Raw genomic sequence first — 24056 nt, 5'->3', positions numbered from 1 at the left:
CATAAGGTTTGGAATTGACATGGCCTTTAAAAACTTTCTACATACAGAATTGGGAAAGGGGGAGGGGGGATGGGGGAGGGCCGTTCAAAATTACACGAACATACAAATATACACACATACTAGAAACATACATACAAACCCACTCACCGGATGATGGGAGTGGGACAAAGCCTTCGGGACCCCCATTCTTTGATGATAGAAGGAAATGCAAGGAGTAATCTTTCTGGGTCGGATTGCAGTGGTGTGTGTCGGGGTGGTGCTGAGGTGTCGTCCACCAGACGACAGTCTCCTCAGGTTAACCTGCAGCAGTCCCTTTGGGTGGGTTCCAAGAATGTCCGAGCCCTAAGAAAGGATGATCACATGTCTTTGTTATCATCTGAGCTCCAGCATTTGAACATCAGTGTTGCACCACTCTCTGAGGCTCAGAGACCAGATGGTGGTGAGATCATGGCAGGTGGCTACACCTCCTCGTGGTTTGGTCACTCTGATAGTTACCACGCCCAAGGAGTTGCTGCAGCTTTGTCCAAGAAGCTGACTCCTATGATAATTGGCGTAACACACCAGTCATGAACATATTATGAGAGTGAGGATTCATCACTCCTTGGGTGTCATTTCTCTCGGCTCTGTACATGCTCCGACTAAGGCGCGTCATCTCGCCGTGAAGGAGACATTCTGTGTCGTGCTTGAGTCTGGTTGATCATTGCCCCAGGCGAGATACTCTTCCAGTATTAGCAGATTTCAATGCATCGACTGGCACTGATAGGGATGGTTATGAGACATCTGTTGGTCCCCATGGGTCTGGAACTGTGAACCAGAATAGCACTAAGTTCCTTGATTTTGCAAGAAATCGTGGACTTTGGGTGGCTGGTTCATGGTTTCAGTGTCCACAGCCTCTTCGCTGGACTTGATATTCCAATGCTGGTGGTGTGGCAAAGGAGATTGACCATGTGCTCGTTGATGGTTGCTGGAGGATGATCCAGAACTGCAGGGTCGACCGGAGTGTTCAGTTCCTCAAAACTGACTACAGGCTTGTGGTAGCAACTCTGAAGTTGCAGCCTCAATCCAGGAGAATGGTATTATCCCAGCCTCAGCTGGATGTTGGCAAACTCAAAGATGAGAGAGTAGCTAAGGAGTTTATGAACAGGCTGAGTGGGGATTTGTGGGATCTGGGTGTTTGGGGAATCCTGAGGAGTTGTGGAGTGCCTTCAAGACTACCATCCTTGATGTTGCTGGTGGATGTCTTACAACAGGTGTAGAAGAATTTTGTCTCCCAAGGGACACTGTATACCATTGACCAAAGTGGCAGGGCCAGGCTTATTGACAGAGCTGAGCTGTTCAGGGAGCTGAGGCATAAAACTGTACTTGCACTGAGGGCGGACAAGGAGGCCTATGTGCAAGGAATCTGTGAAGTCGTAGTTCCTCACCTGTGGTCAAGTGATTCTCATCCTGCTTCAAGAGGACATAGTGCATTGCGTTCCTCCAAGCCCATCCCTCGGTGTACTGCAGTGAGAGCGGAGGGTGGTGGGCTCTTGACAGATGAGTCCGAAGTAAAGGCCTGCTGGGCCGGTTACTTTTGAGCGGCTGTACCAGGCTGACACAGCAGCTGTTGAGTTGGATGTCAGGTGTGTAACTATCCCTATTGCTGACCCTCCAATCAACTGTCACCCACCTTCATTTGTAGAAACAGGCTGCGGTGAACAAGTTGAAAGGAGGTAAAGCTCCTGGGATCTGAGGCATCCATGCTATACTTCTCAAGGCTGGTGGAAATGCTGCACTCGTGTCTTTTCATGCAATTCTGTGCTCTGTTTGTAATAAAGGCATTGTCCCAACTGACTGGAAGAGGGGCCTTGTTGTCCCTCAATGGAAAGGGAAGGGTGATTGCCATGACTGCAACAACTACTGAGGGGAGTCTCTGCTCTCAGTGCCGGCAAGGTCTTTGCTTGGATTAATTCTTGATGAGGTTCGCCACCATCTGCTTGAGCACCAGCACCAGAGCAGTCAGACTTTACACCATAGAGGTCAACGATTGACCGTGTCCTTGCTCTTCTGGTGCTGACTGAACTCAGACGAGAGTTTCGGCAGGAACTATACTTTCTGAACTATACTCTGGTACAGAGAGTGTTGTGAAATGTTGTGGTTCCATCTCCGACTTATTTCTATTTGTTCATGGAGTTTGTCAGGTGTGTGTACTGGCCCCCACACTTTTTAGCGCTTGTATGGACTGGATTCTGGGGAGGATATCGGAGAGATCACGCGACAGTGCATCGTTTGGGAATGTCAAGATTTCTGACCTTGATTTTGCAGATGATGCAGTCATCTTTGCAGAAATGCTGGATAACCTTCCTGTTGCCCTCGAGGTGCTGAATGACGATTCGGAGCCACTGGGATTATGGGTTTCCTGGATCAAAACTAAGATTCAGGCCTTTGATGACACCTTGGATGCTGCAATCTTGTCTGTATCTGATTGTGATGAGGATATTGTCACAGATAGATTCACTTACCTCTGCAGTGACATTCATGTCCCCACATGTTGTGAGCCAGAGGTCAATAGACTTCTGGGTCAGGCCCGGGAAGTTATGGAGTCACAGGATCATGGGTGTGGCACTGTGGATACATATGTAGGAGGACGAAAGTCTGAGTCTTTAAGTCCTTGGTCCTTCCACTCTTGCTCTATGAATGTGAGACTTGGACTCTGACCAAGGATCTCAGATGGAGACTTAACTCCTTCGGTACTAGGTCTCTTCAGAGAATCCTTGGCTATAGCTGGTCTGACTTTTTGTCCAACGAGCGGTTGCTGAGAGAGACTCAGATGAGATTTGTAACCTGCATATTCCGTGAGCATCAGCTGTGACTGTGTGGGCATGTGGCTTATTTTCCTGACACTGATGCTGCTCACCAGATTCTCTCAGGGAGGCAGCCTTGAATGGAAGAGGCCAATGGTCCGACCACATGCCTCATGGTTGCAACAGGTTGATTGGCATCTCAACTCATCTGCCTGGGGAATGGCCAAACAGAGGCCCCTGGAGTACCAGCGGAAAGTGGATGCAGAGACTCACTGCTCTGGCACATGCTCCCATTCCTGACCTGACCTGACACATTTACTACATACATTTATACTACATACATACATACATCATGGGTGTTTCTCGTGGAGAATACAATTTTTTGAAGAGTATATGTAGCATACAATATTTCCAAAAGTATTGGGATAGCACCACAACCATTCTTGAAATTCCTCCCACCCTGCATGTGCATATTATTTCCCACATTGCAAAGCAGCAGCACATACCTTATATAGGTTTCTTACGTGTAACATTTCGGACAATGCTGCATGTCTGCCTCTCGACTTTGATGTAATGGACTGTACTACAATGACAGACTTCACCTCTACCGGCATGGTGATGCACTTTGCCTTACTGATGCCTCCTTTTAGGAATTGGCTCGAGGAGGCCATCATTGGAAATCTGTAGCGGCCAACCCAGAACCCCAACTAACACCAATCAAACCACTCTGAGGTGTCTTGGAACACTGCTGAAGTCGACAAAACATAATCGTCGAGTGTTTTTGAACTAGCTGTTAAGTCGGAATGGTGCAATACTACACCAGGTATCTATCTACCTACCAATATTTGTTGAAAGTGTTCATGGCAGTGACACTTTATGAGAAAATGAATAAATAGTTATTAATTTTTGACTATGTATTTTATTTTTTATATATATAGTCGAGGCTCATGGATGAGCGAGCACACTGAAGGGATCGAGATGTAAAAGAAAAAAACAGGACGCAAAACACGCATGCATGGAGAAGGAAACTTCAAGGAGGAAAACCTGTAAAATTAGGAGGGATATCGGTGGGGTTAACAAGGGTAGAAAAGATCATGGTTTTGGATTGGGGACAATCTGAGATGGTGGTGAACAGCTGTCTTAAAGACCTGGAGGGAAGAATGATATTGAAGAGGATGTGAAAGTTGATTCCACAGGTGGGAAAAAAAAGAGGAACAAATGAGTGAAGGTGAGCAGTGATCCTGGATTTAGGTCGTTTCACCATAAGGGGGTTAATGGTGGACCGTGTGAGCCCTGCAGAAACCTGGGAGGTACAAAGCACAGAAAGAGTAGATTGTGCAAGACCAGAAAGATAAATATGCCATTGACTTGTCTGGGATGGCGAAGTGATAAACCCATAGAATCAGCTTCATTGTGGAAGATTCCAACAATCTGAAAGGCCTTGCTTTCCACAACATCAAGCTGAGCAAGAAGTGAGGCAGGGGAGCCATCCCAGAGGGAGAGCAGTACTCCATCAAGCTTCAGATGAAGGCCTTGTATGTGAATAGGAATTCAGGAGTGCCAAGGAAGGACTTTGTACAACGGAGGATGCCCAGTCGGTGGCTGGCTTTAAAGGCCAACTTTGAAATGTAGTTTGCCCAAGAAATATCATGGCTGATAGTGAGATCCAGGAGTTTTAACTATCCCAGCCAGCCTTCAAACTTAGCACTTGCATAAACATCTCTTGTTTTGCTGATACATACCAGGACCAATATAATGTCATATGGTGTCAGTACCTGAGGTATCACATCATATTCTTGACATAGGAGTGCGTTGCATTTCTCAGATTTTGGCACAGACTTGCACCGCAGTTCAGTGATGATGTAAAAATACTGATATCCATTGAGTGGGTTTGGCAGGGCCATGACAGCATCTTCATATTTATGATCATCATAAATAGATTTTGCATTTCTCATAAATATTTACATCATAAATAGATTACAACATCATAAATAGCATTTCTCAGATTTTGGCACAGACTTGCACCGCAGTTCAGTGATGATGTAAAAATACTGATATCCATTGAGTGGGTTTGGCAGGGCCATGACAGCATCTTCATATTTATGATCATCACGATAAACATCTTGGAACTGGTCCATCCAGGAGTTTTATTCAAAAGTATCAGGAGTCATGGAGGATAGAACACCGTCGCATGCAAGTGAGATCTTCCTGGAAAACTATACATTCCCTTTGGGGTTAGTAGTGACAATACACAATCGGTCTCAATTTTTGTAAACTATATAAAAATCATTTTTACCACAATTATGCACATGTGAGGAGTTCTTAGGGTTTTTTTGTTTTTTTTATATAAATGTGCTGGTTTGATAAAGAGGACTTGGGGGGCGGGGGCGGTAGTGGGCATCCGAATCTTCAAATCCCACCTGGACCTACCTCTCCTGCTGCTTTGCAGGCATCATAGATCGCATGGTCTTTGAGAGGGAATTTAAGCTGGCTGTTCCTTCTGTTAGCACTATTATCTCAATTTTTTGGCAAACTATACGAAAGTGTAATTTGTAGCCATTAGAGATCCACCATGCCTTAGAAATAGTAGGCCACTGCTTTCTGGTAAACTGGTCAAAATTGAAACACCTGCCCCGATGGCCACGAGCAAGTCAATGTCAAACCATCCTTGTGGCCACTAATTCAAATGTGTATTTGGAAACAGAAACCACCCAGCGTTTCAGGATAACTTTATCTCTTGTCAACGAGGATGCCACAACAGATTGGAGGCAAATATGACACAAGCTGAACAACTGGCCTACCCACATGATGAATCTAATGTTACATAATATGATAGCATATGCAGCTAGTTGATGCAAGCTAGTTGGTCACATGCTTTTCCACTATGAATCATGAAATAGAAACGAGGTTGTAACACAATACACTAATGAATGTTGCTCTGCACCTGGGTTTTGTTAGGGAGTGCAGCCATTAGTCCACTCTTTTGTTCCTCATCCTTCAACCCATACCTTTTTGATAATGTACATCTGTCAACATGGGTCCAATTGGGACTTCATCCAGAGTAACCTTATCATAGGTTGAGACGAGTTTTTTGTTATTGTTTTTGGCAGGAAGTCTGTCGGCATTTAAAAAGTTCTGATCCCACACAGCCTTGCAATGCAGCTCACGATATAACTGCTTTGCCATCCTCAAAATTGTCCACTTATCTTTGAAAGTTCTGATTTCTATTTTTTGACAAATGTATCCTTGCCTCTGTGATGGCAGGATGGTCTCAAGGTATGTGTATTTGCCCCTAAGCTTGATCAGCATCCCAACGCATCTGCCTGGGGGATGGCCAGACGGAGGCCCCTGGAGTACCGGCGGAAAGTGGATGCAGTGACTCACTGCTCCGGCGCATGTTCCCATACCTGACCTGACCTGACACATATACTACATACATACATACATACATACATACATACATACATCAATGGCATTTGTAATGGAGATTACAATTTTGTAATTCACCATGCCTTAGAAATATTTTTTACAATTTTTTAAGCAGCCTGGGTTTGAATCCTGACTCAGCTACAAACTATCTTTCTGGTGTTTCGCAAGCAGGATGATTCATAAATTAATGTGCGTGCCATCCCTTAGACAGACGTTAATTGGGAATCCCATCTGCCAGCGTTAGTTGGTAGACATTAAACATCCCACCATGGTGTCCTTCGCGAAGAGTAGGTGAGCTACCGCCGGCATCATGAACAAATTACAAATTCCTGCCCCAACTACTCACTCGAACATCAGGATGAGCCAGCCAGTTTGTGAAAGACTTGGACCAAGCTTCCTCCGGCCAACCCGAGAAGTGGGAATAATAGTGGCCATTAACGAAGCAGAAGAAGAATCTTTGCCTCTAAACTGGTGCTGTTAATTCACAAAGCCGGTTCAGAAGTCTCATCAGCTTTGTTCATTTTGACACTTTTATACAGGAGACAACTCAACATATCAGCAGGATTCATTATGGATCTGGCAATTTGAATAGGAATAAAGGGGAGTGGCGGTGCTCCGCATGTCTTGAAAGATGTCAAAAATGTTTGGTTAGCACAATATTTGTGTGACATTAATTAGATGTATCTGGCCATTATCAGCAGAGATAATCATACTTAAATTTTTAATACAATAAGAAGTTATAAATGTTGAGGAATGATGTATTGTTTCCTTGATCCTTCCCCTTCCCCCCTCTCACTCCCATCCCAAATTTGCCTCTGAAGCCGCTGATTGGCAGGCTAACAGGATATAGCATGAAATGGGATAAAACATGAGTGTACATCAAGTTTTCTTGGAACTGCAAGAAATTTTCAGAGCCAAAATACTTCATGTTACTTAACTTTAGTCACATACAAAAAACAGTTGTTTCATTGCTTTTCAATTGGCATTATGTAAATTATCCTCTTCATAAATATCATCCGATAAGAATGCAGTGAAAGCAAGCGAGAAAGGCAAAACGTGTGGGGGCATAGTCCACTTTCTGAGAAACCCCCTCATGTGTTATTCTTTATCTTACATCTCCGTTTCACTTTGTGTACTTTCTTATTCTACTTTCTTATCCCCAAAGTTATGTGTCTGGTTCTTGCACGTACCTTAGCACACCAATAAACAAATCAGCAATGTGGGCAAAGTCACGCGTGGGGTGGCCTGAACCGTCCGGCCGGGGTTACTGCAGCGAAGGGAGCGAAGAAGGAGGTGTTCCGCTGCAGTTGGGTTGCCAAGCTTGATGGAGATGAAGTGGAAAGTGGGAGGGAAAAGCAGGAATTGTTGAAGGAAAAATAAGGGGGAAGGGGCAAGGAGAAAAGGTGGTTTTGGAACCGGAGGTGGAGGGTCAGCAATTCTGTTTTTACAGCAGGAAGTAGTTAAGCCAGGCCTATTCACCAGACCCCATCTCCACATCACCAATGGTCCTGCTGAGTGAATCTACTGTGGTCATGAAGCCAGTTTGCTGCAAAAGCCACCGGCTTCATTCATTGATGCTGGAGACTATAATTTCCTTCTCTTTTGTTCTCAGGCGCAGCCTCCAATGCCTGTAAAAGAGAGGACTGGCCAGAGAGGAAAAAATAAATATCCCATTTGTGAAGTACTTTTGTCCTACGTACAACCCCCTTATTTCTAGTAATTGGTCTTGTTTTCTCCAGTGGCAGAAAGTTCAGAGCATTTCTGGTTGACGTATGAATGTGATATTCTCTAGGCTCTCTGTCCTTTTGTCCTGAAAAAAATCCACCTTTGTTCTGGACAATCAATTCAATGAGTTGTGGGAGGTGAATGGGCTTACTGGGGTAAGCACACATGTTGACAAACACTTGAACTGGAGTGTTTGCTTTGAGACAGATATTAAATAGAGGATATATTTTGGAAGAATATCATTCTACTTTGAGTATCACGAGCATTTGTTAACTGATAAAATCACACTTTGGCAGCAGAAAACGTTTGTTATTTTATGCACACGGAGACTCCATTAGGGCTTCTCTAGAGATGTGGATCTTTCTCATTGTTTGCTTTTTCTCCACCGCGGCACGCTGTTTCTACTGCTGGGTGACTTCCTCAAATCATTCATTCATCAATTTTTTTATGCAGGTGTCAAAGCTCATGGAAAGAGCAAAATAACAAAGGGCAAAGGGTCAGCAGATAGAAAGTGTGGTGGAGGGGAACCAAGAGAACAAGAATGCACAGATCCACAACAATGTGAAATAATGACAGAGACGTAGAGGTAGAAATTGGAGAAATGAAGAGGTGGCGGTGGGTAAAGACTTCATGACCTGGAGGGAAGAATATAACATGAAAGACTTTGGAAGACGGTTCCATAAATGAGTGACTGGGGGGGGGGGGAGAATGGAAGTGATTGTTCAGCTTGGACTTCAATGGGATAACAAGGTAAGGGATTATCTGCTAGAATGTGGGCAACATGCTCGGTGCAGAGGTGAGTGGAGGTGGAGACAGACAGAGAGGGAGAGATACAAGACTGGAAGAGAGCCGGTAAAAAAGCTGCGAGATCACCAAACCTCCTGCAGTGAACAATGAAACCTTGAGATTCCCCCTTATGCCATCAGATATCAGTTAACCTTTTTCAGCATTGTTAATCCTATGCAGTATTCCCAAGTACAGTTCCATTACTTAGAAAACTGGCTGAATTTCCAAAATGATTTGTGACAAACAACCACTTATACATATTGGAGGTACAAAATTGAGGAGCGTTTGATTCCTCAACCCCTGAATCATTGTATAGTTATAATCAAAAATGCTGGTCTCTCCTTTACTTCACCCAACCCTCCTATTGTCCCTTCTTTTTGTTCTTTTTTCTTTTTTACCAATTTCCATCCGCTTATTTTAAGATTTTTTTTTTGTCCTCACTTCATCCCTGACCTCATATCTCTGTTTCTGGTACTCTGCCTGAAGGCAGATTCTGTACTGCCAAAGTAGTCTCATGGCAAAGCTTATCCTGGGTGGTTTGCCATTGCCTTCCCAAAGTTGTCTCATGGCAAAGTGTCAGCAGAGGAATTTGTAATTTACTCCGAGTGCTGGCGATAACTCCCCTACTCTTTGTGAAACACACTTTGCGATATTCCATGTTAACCAAAAAATGCGAGTCTTAAGTATCCTATTCGTGAAGTACGGGTCCCCAGATGACCCTGACCAATGGACTGAAGACACACTTTGTGGTACAATGCCACTACCTGTGAAGCACCAATCGGACTTTATATTTGGACTGAGAAGCAATCCCAGGCTAGATAACCCAAGGGTAAGTGCACTATCTCTACACCATCCTGTCGAACCATACCTCTTACTTGTATGCTCGAATTGTCATTTTCTTGCCACCACCATCTCAGATCATCCCCCATACAAAACCATGATATGTTCTACCCCCGTTAATCCACACACTCAGGCCAACCTCCTTCTCAGTTTCCAGTTTTTTTCCTTTCTGAGAGTTTCCTTCTGAATATATGTTGTCCAACCCATGCGTCCTCCCCTACCCCTCATTCCTCCCCACACCCATTATTTGTCTGGGTCTCCCCCTATTTTGTCCTTTATCCCTGCTGTTGAAATTCCCTCTTCTCTCTACTCTTGCGCCCTGATCCGTTCAGTGTTCTAGGTCTTCCTCAAGCCTTGACCTTGTGTTCAAAAAATATTTTAAAAAATTGTACACGTGGTCCTCATTAAGACTCTGTTTCTCATTCATTCTCCTGAGTTCTGCACATAAATTGTCTCATTAAAACAGGTATCCTGCAACTATTCATTACAAAGAGCCATTGATAGACTGTCTCACAAACATGTGCAGAAACGATTCCTTAAGGATGATTCATTCGCTTCTCCGCTTGTTGTTCTTAAATGATTGCTTATTGGACTTACACTGTGTTAATGTTGACGATAGCTATGCTGATTATTTTGTTTATTAGTTGATGACTGTCCTCAAATATTTATTGCCCATTGTCAGTGTTTGCATGTAAAACCCAGCTGCCTATCTGGTCTTATGTGTTCACTGGCTAAACATGTGAGCAAAATATTGGTGGAGAAAATGAAATCTCGTTAGATATTTGTCCATCATGTTGACCCATCCATCTGCTTGTGTTGCAGTGGCATGTTCAGCAACTGAGCTGTCTTTCCTTGTGGAGCCACACGATGTTGTGTGTTTGGAGAGCCATCCATTGTCCCTTCACTGCTTTGTTGAAGGGATTGCGCCCATTGCCATCACCTGGCGCCATAACGGCATAACTGTGGTGTTCATGGAGCCACAAAACAACCACAGTGTGATTCCCTCCAACCCCATCATCCTGACTAATGGAACGCTGTTCATCCCAGAATTTAAAGCACCTGATGGAGAGGGCGAATACGAGTGCACCGTTCAAAACCACTACGGACTGCTTGTCAGCCGCAAAGCCCGGGTCCAGGCAGCAAGTAAGTGGGATTTGAAAGATAATTGTTGCTTTCATATGGACAGTATGATGGAGGAGGCTTTTCTCTCCTAAATATATATTTTAAATCTTTGATTAGAATGCATTTATACCTTGCTTTAATGTGATGACTACTACAATTGCAAATTGTTGTTCACTATTGTGGTGACAAAGGCTGAACCCCTAATGTGCAAATATCTAATTGTAACTTGCAAAATAAATACAATAACCTGCAAAAGAGGGTTTGGTTTGGGGAGGGGTTAATGTGGGTGGAAAAGTTGGTGTACATGTATGGATGGCGGGTACGTGGGATTGAACCACCTCTGAAAAGCTGGAAAGCAGTTCCACAATTGGGAAAAAAAAGAGGAACAAAAGAGTGGAGATGGACAGTAGGCCTGTATTTTTGGAGCTTAACTGGAACAACACTTTCATCCTGGAAGAGTTAGTTCTATATAATTGAAGTCATTGACCATTGAATATGACCTTGCTGTACAGTGAAACGCTTGCTGTATCTTTGTGTCCTGTCATCATGTCTCAGCTTTTTCATGAGACAAGATATCTATGTATCTATAAAATATAAATACATTAAGTTTGTTGGTGGAGGAGTAATGGGGGAGGGAAGATGAAGGTATGCAACAAATGGGAGGGTTGTGGGGGAAGGAGGTGGGAAACTACATTTTTTTTTGTGTGCATTTCAATGAATGATGTATCCTGAGACCAACATGAGAAATTTAGTTTGTGCATTTTAAAATCAAAAGACTAACATCTTGTCAACTGAGAAGATCGACTTGGTCAGATTGGAAGATGATCAGGTGGAGATAGTGATAAAAATTTTCATCTTCCTGGGTTGAGTGAGTGGAGAATATGGAGGATAAATTCATAGTTGTGGTTAGTGTTGGGGAGAACAACAATGTCAGTTTTGACAAAGATCTGGAAATACAAATATGTGGCAATACAAACCAAGAGGAGGCTGATGAATGATCTGGTATGTCCAGTTGCAATGTATGGATATGAGTCGTGGACAGTGAAAAGAAAAGAAGGAGATTGAGGGTTTTCAAATGTGGTATTGCAAACTAATGTTAAAAATTCCATGGACTGCCAGAAAACCAAATCAATCAGTGCTTGAAAAAATCGCACCCATGTCTGAAGGAAGCGTTTCAGTTTGGCATTTTAATATGAAATAGGCAAAGCCAAGAAACTAACGAAACCCATTGGAATTACCCTTTAGAGGCGCTTCGAATTACCCATTAAACCCACCCTTGAGAAAGACGCTTTAGAATTACCCTTTAGAAATACCATTTAAAACACTTTAGAACCTATTAGAATTACCCTTTGGAACCCTTTAGAACCCATTAAAATTACCCTTTAGAACCATTTAGAATTACCTTTTCGAACCCTTTAGAATTACCCTTTAGAACCCTTTAGAATTACCCTTTAGAACCCATTATAATTACCCTTTAGAACCTATTAGAACCTATTAGAATTACCCTTTAGAACACTGTAGAATTACCCTTTAGAGCCCATTAGAATTACCCTTTAGAACACTTTAGAATTACCCTTTAGAACCCTTTAGAATTACCCTTTAGAACCCATTATAATTACCCTTTAGAACCTATTAGAATTACCCTTTAGAAGACTTTAGAATTACCCTTTAGAGCCCATTAGAATTACCCTTTAGAACACTTTAGAACCTATTAGAATTACCCTTTAGAACACTTTAGAATTACCCTTTAGAATCCATTAAAATGACCCTTTCGAACCCTCCAGAATTACCCTGTAGAACCGTTTAGAATTACTCTTTAGAACCCATTGGAATTACCCTTTATAACCTATTGGAATTACCCTTTAGTGCCCATCAGAATTATCGTTTAGAAACCATTAGAATTATTCTTTGGATTTACCCTTTAGAACCCATTAAAACCCAATAGAATTACCCTTTAAAACTCATTAGAATTACCCATTAGAACCCATTAGAACTCATTGGAATTACACTTTGGAACCCTTTAGAATTACCCTCAAAAACCCTTTAGAACCCTTGAGAAATACCCTTTAGAATTACCCTTTCGAACCACCCTTTAGAATTACCCTTTAAAGCCCTTTAGAATTATCCTTCAGAACCCTTTAGAATTATTAGTGGGCCCATTGGTCCATTGAACCAATTTTTCATTGGTCTTCAAGGTCTTGTTGCATACCAGCCTGCTGTACTGCTTGGGCATTGGTTTGCCTTTCACCAAACCCAAATGTGCTTGGGCCAGGGCAGCCGTTCATTATTATTCTTGCCAAATTATACTACTATTATTATTGTTGTTAATATTGTAGTAATTAATGTGATCATTGTGGTTTGTTACAATGTTGTCATTATTTTTGTTATTTATTTTTAAAATAGAAAGCCATGCTACGGAAGGACCGATTAAGCTTCCCTATCCACCTTAACATGGCGTGCCTTTAAAACATGGGAATTATTCCAGGTTCTTTGTAGTTAATTAGCTGAATCAACTCAGATCATGACGATAATTTTGGTGTGTCACATTCCACATTAGAATGCTCCAGTATAACTCCACAGAAAACACGACAACACACACACACACACACACACACACACACACACACACACACACACACACACACACACACACACACACACACACAAACACACACACACACAAACACACACACACACACACACACCAAAACCATTCATAGTAAAGTCTTAAAGGGTCTACAGAGTCTTAAGGGTCTTTTGGGTCTTCGGGGTTTTTTATGGGTATTCAGGGTCTTTTGGGTCCTCTGGGTATTTTGGGTCCTTGGGGACTTTTGGGTCTTTTGGTCTTCGGGGTCTTTGGAATTATTTGAGTCATTGAGGTATTTTGGACGCTCAGAGACTTTTGGGTCTTTTGGGCCCTCGGGGTATTTGTGTCTTTTGGGTCCTCTGGGTCTTTTGTGGGCTTTTGGGTCTTTCGGGGTATTTGGGGTCTTAAGGGTTTAGGGGCTCTTCAAAGGTCGTAGGGGTCTCAGTATACTAAAGGGTCAAAAGGTCCATTTTTCGGAGAAACATCGTGTGCTATAAAGGTTCTTCTTATTAATTTTGGACAGACAGACGGATGGAAACAGGCAATTATGGAAGCGGCTCCACCGCTTAAAAATTAGACACCATGTACATTAGAAGCGCTGATGCTGAAACATAAACTGTCATACTTTGGACACATCATGCGTGCAGAAACGAAAGTCTGGATAAGTCAACCATGCTGGGTATGGTTGAGGGAATATGGGGAAGAGGCAGACCTTGTATGTGCCGTGTGGATGGGGTAAAGGTTGCAACCAAACTGTCTCTGCCATGCAGTGCAAGATTGGGATGTTTAGAGAAATATGATCATGAATGTCACATGACAGAACTAGATAACTACATGATTGATGAAGTTGATTCGAAATCATAATTTCAAACAATTAAAACTTGTTTCCTGTGACACGTTCTCCATTAAATTTCTCATGTTGGTGAAACTTCCATGCATTTCATGTTCATTTGTTGAACTTTGCAGTTCATACATTGTTGCGTCAACTTAGTTATCATCTGAGTCAATAACTGGATAGCTCCAGTCATAAGCTCCAGTTATAAGTTTACCTCTTGCTCGGTTCCAATTTGATGAAATAGAACGCAAATGCTCTATGGCATTGACAGATTCATCTCTGCTTGTTAGTTTGTTTTTTTACATCAATATGGGGAAAACGTGACTTTGGAGATTCTTTTTTTTTATTATTTTTATCCTCTTTTCACCTCCACTCATTCACTGCTCACCTCTGTTTATTTCTTCCTCTTTTTCTCCTGCCTGTGGAACCAACTTCCACATTTTCTTCAATCTATGGCATTGACAGATGGTCTTCAAGCATTCATCCTTCCAAGTCTTGAAGACAGCTGTTCACCACCATCTCAGATCATTCCCCAATCCAAAACCATGATCTTTTCTACCCTCGTTAACCCCCGTCCACCCCCACCCCAATCCCTCCTTCCAAATTTCCAGTTTCTCTCTTGAGAGTTTCCTTCTGTATCCATCGTGTCCAATCCATGTATCCTCTCCTGCCCCTCATTCCTCCCCACACTCATTGTTTGTTGAAGTTTGTCTCCAACTTGGCCTTCAACTCTGCTGTAGGTGTTCCCCCCCTCGATCAACTGTTCCTTTTGTCCTGTTATGTACTGATCTGTTCAGTGTACTAATTCTAGCTCTTTCACAAGTCTCGACTCTGTACACAAAAAAAATTACAAAAATTGTATACAGTCTTTCATTTTTGAAGCGATTTCTCATACTTGTCATTCGTGTGTGTATTTTATAGTGACGCTACGGGATAAAAATCAAAATTTGTGCGTTCAAAATTCCATGTGAAATTCCCAGGGTAGTAGCTACCTTCCACTCCTGACACCATGGCTTTTCCCAGGATCAATATATTTTGGCTTTTGATTTAGGAATGAAGTTTTTTCCTTTTATCACAGGATAAGCATTTACTTAAAGATCTTTTGGGGTTTTTTTTTTTGTGAGAATATTTTGAACAGTCATTTTTCTTTCAATGTGCTTGGTTGCATTGTTCTGGCAGTCTGTATAAAGGGCCATTCACATATTACATATGTATTACGTATCTTTCTCAAGTTACACCTCAGCCCACTTTTGTTTTTTACATGTCATATGTGAGGTGGATCGCTCATACAGATCATTAACCTACAAGAGTAGATCAAGGAGTGGTGTTGCCATCCTTCTGGATAAATCTTTTGTATATATTTCTGAATTGTTTTGTTTGCATGAGTATGTTATGCATCACACTGTGTGCCAAAGAAAAGCCGCTGCTATTTTTCCAGTCTTAGAAGGAAAAGCTGCTAAATTTTGGAGTTCATTGGTTCTCTTACGAAACCATAAATATGTCACGGTGGTCCTGTGATGTCTGGCGAGATGAGAGTCTGGAGTGGAGCTGCCGTTATTTTGGAAAGCTTTTAACAGAGTCATTAGAGCAACTGTATTTCATGGCAGTTTATATGTCGAGAAAGAATCGGGCTTCGTATGCGTGTTTGACAGCCATGCTTTGTAGCACTGTGTTCTGGCAGTAGCCGAAGGTTCACCCAGAGAGAAGCAACCCAGCTGTTTTCAAACGTTACAGAATTGCAAGCAAGGGGTTTTCCATTCATTCCATGTGTTGACATCTTTTTTAGTCCGCTAATATCAAGGTCAGATCAGTGTGATATTTTCTCAAACTTTACTGTGTGGTTTGAATTTCCTTTCATCCAACACCAGCTGTAAACTAAATATGATGTTTGAAATTGAGCCACATTTGGCATCATTTGGGGATCTGAGTTAAAACATAAAATGTATGATCGTGACTTTGTGTTTGATAGCACATCAGTGATAATTATATTTCCAAATTGGATGGCGTTTTAGATCCTCATGGAGGATCTCTAAGTCTTACTCACGTTGTTGTTCTTCATCTTCTTCTTGTGGACTTTTTTGTTTCACAGCCTACAGTTTTCATCGAAAATTCCTGAAACGACATATATATGTAGAAATTCCCTGCGCAGACAGTAACTATCTCCGATTTTGAAAATTCCTCCTAGAAAAAAAGTTATGATGTCAAAATATCTCCGCTAATGGAAATCGCCGAAAAAAATCTCCGAAATTAGGCAAGCTTTTTGAATTCTGTTTGCGGGAATCGAACAGGGCATTAGCAGAGATGAATTAGCGCACATACGATACATCGCTATGACGTCATATCATTTTTTATGATGTCATTCCTATTTTTTGACATATTTTGTTTCACAACCCAGAGTTTTCATCGGATCTTCGTGAAACTTGCCATGTATATGCAGAAAGCCCACGCGCAGGCAGTAACCATCTCAGGGTTGGGGTCAATTACGTAATTAATTACGTAATTGCTAATTATTACAATTACGGGTGTAATTGTAATTTAATTGTAATTTAAAATTTTGTATTACAGCGTAATTGTAATTGAATCGTAATTGAAAGCTGGTAATTATGCGTGTAATTGTAATTGAAGCAATAAATCAATTAAATAATCAATTACATTTCAATTACGTTTCAATTACACAGTGTTTTCAATTTCAATGTGGTTTTACAAACACTACATACATGTATAAAGACTAACAATATTATTGATGATATTGTTGCGGATCCGGGGTGGCGGGATTCTCGCCCGACTATTGGCGCCACTCTCACCACCGCCGTCTCTGGGGTTTATAACGCTGGCTGGCTCACCACAGGCCTCGGGTCACGCGTCTTCAATCGCGATACCAACGTAATCCTTGTACCTTACTAGTTGGGGAAATAGAACCCCGGTTGCAGACTGGTTGTGTCAGATGCCGAGCGTTTTCTGCCAGTCTGTAACCATTGGATTTTATATGCCAATCGAACGGATCGTTCCTCGACGCGACACAAATTAATCCATAGCGGCAACTTCATACGAACCAACCAGATTTATTAGGGAACATCGGGGAACCCAACACAAGCAAAACATTCACGACAATGTTTTTATTAACAATCTTTTACCCGTTCTTAACTAGGGAACCATGGACTACAGGTTTTGAGGGGGTCCCTACCCTGATATGCCTTAAACAACGTGCTAACAAGACAGACAGATAGCATGCATGCAAGACAGAGTACTTGGTGATGTCTCATGGACGCTAAATGTAATTGAAATGTAATTGAAATTTCTTGCAAGCATAATTGTATTTAATTGTAATTGAAAATTTATAATTGTAATGTAATTGTAATTCAAAAATTTGTACTGGGGCGTAATTGTAATTTAATTGTAATTGAAATTTTCAAAAGTTTTGTAATTGTAGTTTAATTGTAATTGATACTTCGTAATTGAGGATGTAATTGTAATTGAAAATTGTAATTGACACCAACCCTGAACCATCTCCGATTTTGGAAATTCTTCCTAGAAAAAAAGTTATGATGTCAAAATATCTCCACTAATGGAAATCGCCTCTACCATTATCTCCGAAACTCGGCAAGCTCTTTGAATTCTGTTTGCGGAATCGAACAGGGCATTAGCAGAGATGAATTACCACACATATGATACATCACTATGACGTTGTATCAATTTTTATGACGTCATTCCTATTTTTTGACATATTTTTTGTTTCACAACCTAGAGTTTTCTTCGGATCTTCGTGAAACTTGCCATGTATATGCAGAAAGCCCACGCGCAGGCAGTAACAATCTCTGATTTTGGAAATTCTTCCAAGAAAAAAAGTTGACGTCATAATATCGCCGCTAATGGAAATCGCCTATACCATTATCTCCGATGTATACATATACGTATGTGAAGCTTCTTTATGCAGCTTCTTTAGCTACAAGGGCATGGGAGGAGTCGATATATTTATATAATCCTAGCCACATGGGTTTAATTGATTAGGTGAGAGATAATTGGTTATTCCCTCCATTCACATGTGAGAGATGTGGGTGGGTCTTCGTTTTTCATATATATATATATATATATATATATATATATATATATATATATATATATATATATATATATATATATATAAAATATATATATATATATATAAATATATATATATATATATATATATACTGTATATGTACACATACATGTATCAGTGATCATTATATATCTAAATATTGATGCCCTTTTTGCTTGTTTGTTTGTTTGTTTTACTGGTGTTTCAAGGTTGTCTGAAATAAATAAATATATATGTATATCAGTGGTCATTACATATATAACTAGAGGGGGAGCACTCGGTAGAGTGCAAAACCTCCGCCGCCAATACTGCTAGGTCACTCAAGTGAACCTGATATCCTATTCATTCAATTTGACGTCAACAGTGCTCACAGAGTTATAGTTTGCAACTTTCCCTTTTCCTTTTAACTTTTACATACTCAATTCATTCGTCATAACTAGATTCCTTGAGACAGAAATTGATTTTACGTGGGTATATCCACCTGAAGTTGTAAAATCAGCCGCAATTGTAATGTTGGCATGTTTTTTGTTGGAAATCACTCATAACATGTAGAAATGCAAAAACAAAATCGAAATTTTGTTGAAAAAAAGTTGCAAAATTTTCTGTTTTTTTTCTCTAACAATTTTTTTTTGGGGGGGGGAGGGGGTTGGAAATCACTTAAAACATGTAGAAATGCAAAAACAAAAATTCAATTTTTTTTTCAAAATGGCCGCCATAGCGGCCGTATTGGACTTTCGATCAAGTCCAAAATCTAATGGCATGATCCTTGGACCATACCTAATCCCCCCACCAAGTTTCGTCAAAATCCGTCGAGGAGTTTTTCCGTAATACTGTTCACAAACAAACAAACAAACAAACAAACAGAAAGGGGTGAAAACAGTAACCTCCATCCATTTTCGATGGCGGAGGTTAACGAGAGCACATAACTAGGGCAGTCAGTTGAGCACATACCTCCTCCATTTAATGCCTGATCAATGAGAACATATCAGGCCCAATAGATTTTTGTAATATCGTGCTCTCTATCGTTTTTGGCCTTATCTCTCAATGGTGAAGAATCATTTGAAAAATTAATATTTCTCGTATCCAGATCCAGATTTGGATCTTCACGAAAATCGAATCAATTCATCCTCGGCACACACACAACTTGTCCACCGAGTTTTGTCCGAATCCATCCACAACTTTTTGAGATATTGTGCTATATATATATATATATCGGTTTAGCATGATCTCTCAATGGTGAAGAATCACTTTTAAAATTCTAGTACCCCAATCCGGGTCTTCACCAAAATCTAAACAGTTCGTCTTTGTCACACACCGAACCTGTCCACAGAATTTCGTCTGGATCTGTCTACAATTTTTGAGATATCCTGCACACAAACAAACGAACAGACAGACAGACAGACAGACAGACAGAAAGGGGTGAAAACATAACCTCCTTCACTTTTGGTGGTGGAGGTAAATATTGGATGGCCGTTTTTTTTTTTTCTGACTGTTGTGTTGAGGTTTTTTTGAAATCGCTGCAATAGGCACGCAAGTCGCTTGCGCCACTCTTGTCAATGGTTTGGCTTGAGATTTCTGAGGTCCTCATGAAAGTGCATTATTGGGTTGTGAAAACTTCCAGTTCAGTATTGGAAAGATAATGCTGAAAGACAAGGTCCTTGTGGTTAGATTGAGTCCGAAGGACTCTGAGTGAAATGGAGGAGCCTTTTTCAGCCACCACCACTTTGCCCCCACCTCACATCACCACCCCTTCCAACATTTAAACAAAGTCCATCACCCCCTCTTTCCTCGATGGTGCGCCAGACCTCTCAGATTGTCCCTCAGGGGAAGGAAGCATTTTGGGGCCTCGTGGCCGAATGTCAGCCACTGGAGAATGGCCTGCTCGACCTTGACGGCCAATTACCGGCTGAGTGGAGCAGCCTGCCAGTTATTTTAATCCCTTCTCCTTATCCCACCAGCACAAACAACTTCTCTAGTTACTCCACTGCAAGTAATTGGTGAAACCCTTTACTTTGTTTGCTTCTCAAGCTTTTTCACCACACACAGTAAAACCTTCTGACATATTGTGACAATTATTAAAACTGACTCAGAAGGGCAAAAATATCTATATTTCCAACTCCCCCAAAAATAAAATCTGACATTTTATTTATAACCTGTAACTTTTATTGAGCCATCATGAAGTATGTTGTCCAAGATGCATTCTCACCCGCTGCTTATGTCCCACAGTTACGAAATACAAGCACACACACACACACACACACACACACACACACACACACACACACACACACACACACACACACACACACAGTGATAATGCCATTAGGTAACCATTTTATCGGTCAACCAATTGCTTGCTCTCATCAGGAGGGGAGAGTTTTATTAAATATAGAACATGCATTCCTAAAATGAAAGAACTTGTTTTTGTTGTTCCAGACACGTATAATGACCAGTATAATTGTGCATCCCACTTTGGCTTCGTTCGTAATACAAGATTGTTTGCCATGCCTCTGGGCAGAACCAGATCCTGCGAGCAGGGCAGGCTTTCACTGTTTTGAAGCCAGTTGCGGCAACTGGAAAATGTGTTTTCGGCGCAGCGTTCATGAGTCAAAAGATCATTTTTTGTTTAATCCACGAGGAGAATCGCAAATTTCCCTTTCTCCACCGCATGAAATTTGGCAAATAGCTGTAGTTGTAACTTGTAAGCATCCCAAATGATTTCAAGACTACTGTGTGGGCAAAAAGAGCAAGTATCCTTAAAATAGCATATAAGCATTTAGGGAATGTAAAAGGTCCACTGGGCCATAATTTTTTAAACCCTGAGCAGAGAAACATGGCACGTGCTTAAATGCCATTTGCTTTGCTCTCTGATCATTCCAAACAGTTAAATGTAAAATACGACACCTATGTGAGATGTACTGCACAATTAGAGTGGGTATAAACCTCAATAACTGTCATGACTAGGTTATTGGTATGAAGTATGAGCTCCTTGTTAAGTGTTAATTATTTACAAATCAGTTATGGGAAGAAATATCGAATATGGCATTTATGCAAGGCTGCAAACTTCACGTTGGAGGTGAAGCTACAAATTCCCTACACTATCCTTTTAAAAAGACGGTACACATCATGCCATTTTATTCTCAGTGCCGGTTATGCCAATGAGGTGGTGGGAACCGTCAGCAGGATAGCACGTCCAGACGTAGTGTGTAAAGGGCATACAGGGCCCTTTTTTCTCCTCTTTCCCCCCTGGTGCTCATAGTAAAAAGTAGGCCACTGGACAATATGGCAGTCCAGCGATTGTCGTGCAAATTTTGAGAATTTGCCACCCATCCCCCAAGCCCGTGCAGCACAGCCAGCGAGGTCTGCTGGCTGTCTCGGTGTCAAGGGGCAGGAGCTGGGCTGTGCATGTGGGCGTCAGTGGGGTGCGAGGAGGGGCTTGAGATTGTGGACGGGTAGTTGAGACGCCTGGTTGTCTGGGCTGGGTGGAGCTATGTATTCAGTGCTTGCTGTCCATCCAAAACTGACCGGATCTTGATCAATTTTCACGCTTTTTCTTAGAACAAACTTTCTCCTCATCAAATTATCATCTTACAGGAAATTTTGGTTTTCGTTCATACGATGAATGTAAATGTCAAAAGTGATGTATTTTTTTTGATGTAAATGTACATCACAAAAGTGATGTAAATGTCAAAAGTGATGTATTTCCCATCATCCTTGGGAATGTTTTTTTTTAATCTTCAGCAACACAATGTCTACACATTTATGAAAGCGCTAAATATGGACAGTCCATTAATATGCCAAAAATGACAGAATTAGCTGCATTTAAGGTTTGCAATCTGCAGTCTTATGTTGGTCCACACCATGAGAGGCAGCTGTACCTCGATATTAGCTCCAGTTACTTGGCACAATTGATAAGCAATAGATATACCACTGATTAAGAGTCATGATAGTGGAACATTTCCAATGTGGATATTTCTCCAGTAAGTGGTGAAACTGATGAGCATGCCCTTCAAGACAATCTCTCAGCCATACCTGCAACTAAATAACTGGGAGAAAACATCCACCTACAGCAAGAAGAACTTTTGTTGCAAATGAGGACTTGAGTTACAGGAATTTCTGACTCTATCAGTTGTGTTTCATGAAGCAACAGACAGACAACAAGCAAGCGCATGTCACAATAATCTTTTAACAGTGAACAAGATGATAATGTCAACACAAGAACGAGATCAGTGCAAAGTCAAGTACCACTGTTGCATTCTGTTATCTTCGTCTTTTTCTTCTTCTTTGGCCCAATGAATGTAATTTTTGATACCGCATCTTGGACTTGCCATGTAAACTCATTACGATGCTTGATTGGCAGACAATGGGCATAGTTGTCTCGTCATTGTTTTGTTTTAACTCGTGGATGACTGCTGTAAACAATGTATGCCAACATTTGGAGGTATGGCGTCACTCACTGTTCACACAGCACTGTTTAATCCATGCTGCATGGATATTGCATTCCACAACGTTCGGGCAGAAAACTTGGGGGGGAAAAAAAGACCATAATTGGAGAGACACCCTGTTCAACCAACATGCTCATGTCGCATGATGCGGAGAGATGGTGAAATGTTTTGCTGATGATGTATAATATATTTGATATCATGTATATATTAATAAATATGTTATGAACGGTGTGAATAATGTATTTATCATGCACATTGTGCATGAAAGCCTGCTTGGCCTGTTCGTCGTTCCCATCTGAGCACAAAGCTCATGATGCTGGAATCACATGCTTAAATCCCATATACTGTGTTGACTTGCGAGTCTTTGGGGTTCATGTAACAGGACAATAATGTCTCCCAATACTTCTTCTCCTGCATGTGTTTTCTACACAAGCTTTTCTCAGAGCCTTGGGGTATTTTTTTTTTTTAAGCAGAGTGCAGCAGAATTTTTACATCGTTTATCTGATTCACGCAAGCCTTGAAGCAATTTATCCTAACCGTTAGTCTATATCCTGGTGGAAGTACTGTAATCAGTAGAGACATGCATTATAATATCTCAAAACATTGCAAAATATTCCAAAGGGTCAGACGTTCCCACTTTCACATCGCAGGTCAGTGGTCCCTCTGTCCCCTCTCACCCCCCCCCCTCAGGTGGAGCATGAGGTCTGCCAGTAACCCCATTCTGGTGAAATTCTAAAAAAAATCCAGGATCACTGCTCAGCTCCATTTCTCTTTTTTCCTTCCAGTGAAACCAGCTTCCCCAGTCTCTTCAATCCCATTCTTCCCTCTTGGGCTTCAAGACAGCTGTTCATCACCATCTCAGGTCATCCCCCATCCAAAATCATGATCATTTCCACCCCCCATTAACCCCCGGCAAGTCCACCTCTTTCCGGCTTTCCAGTTTATCCTTCCACTTCTGTGATTGAGAGTTTGCAGCTGTATCCATCTCATTCACCCCTTCTGTCTTCCCATTCTCCCCATTCTTCCCCACATCCCTTATTTCTCCTAGTCTCTTTCTGTTTTGTCCCTCAACCCTGCTGTTAGTGTGCCCCCCCCCCCATCCCTTCTCTTTCGACTGTTCTTTAAATTTCATTCTTTGTTGTTTAGTCATTGAAGTATTGTTTAGTCGTTAGGTTTTAAATGCAGAACTGTGTCGTTCTTTATTTCATTACGATAGGGTGAGGGGGTAGGGGGTGGAGGGTAGGGTCACAATGGACATGTGCAAATATGGAGCTTTTCTTAGTAAATGATGCCAGATGCCACAAGCACGCAGTTTTGTGGATGCAGTGAAAACACGATAGGGCTTTGTTGAAGTCGTGGCAACCTTTTCCAACAGTGACATCGTTTTCAGGAGGGAGAGAAGTGTGGCGTCTAATCTTCTGCAGTA

At 41.5% G+C, this 24056-nt stretch overlaps 1 protein-coding gene across 2 annotated transcripts in view; it reads left to right on the top strand.

Moving 5' to 3' along the window:
• Window positions 1–24056, top strand: part of IGDCC3 (immunoglobulin superfamily DCC subclass member 3) — a 121259-nt gene that overhangs the window by 4660 nt on the left and 92543 nt on the right. For both annotated transcript variants that reach the window (XM_085848627.1, XM_085848626.1), the window contains exon 2: window positions 10386–10706. In XM_085848627.1, coding sequence (XP_085704753.1) covers window positions 10386–10706 — 321 coding nt within the window. The remainder of the gene's footprint in view (window positions 1–10385; window positions 10707–24056) is intronic.

Source organism: Eptatretus burgeri, chromosome 12 (assembly GCF_056783735.1).
Source record: "Eptatretus burgeri isolate ZD-2024b chromosome 12, Ebu_testis_v1, whole genome shotgun sequence".
In the NCBI taxonomy this organism is placed as follows: Eukaryota; Metazoa; Chordata; class Myxini; order Myxiniformes; family Myxinidae; genus Eptatretus; species Eptatretus burgeri.
The sequence above is the reverse complement of the archived record's forward strand: the minus strand, read 5'-3'. Positions and strand labels throughout refer to the sequence as shown.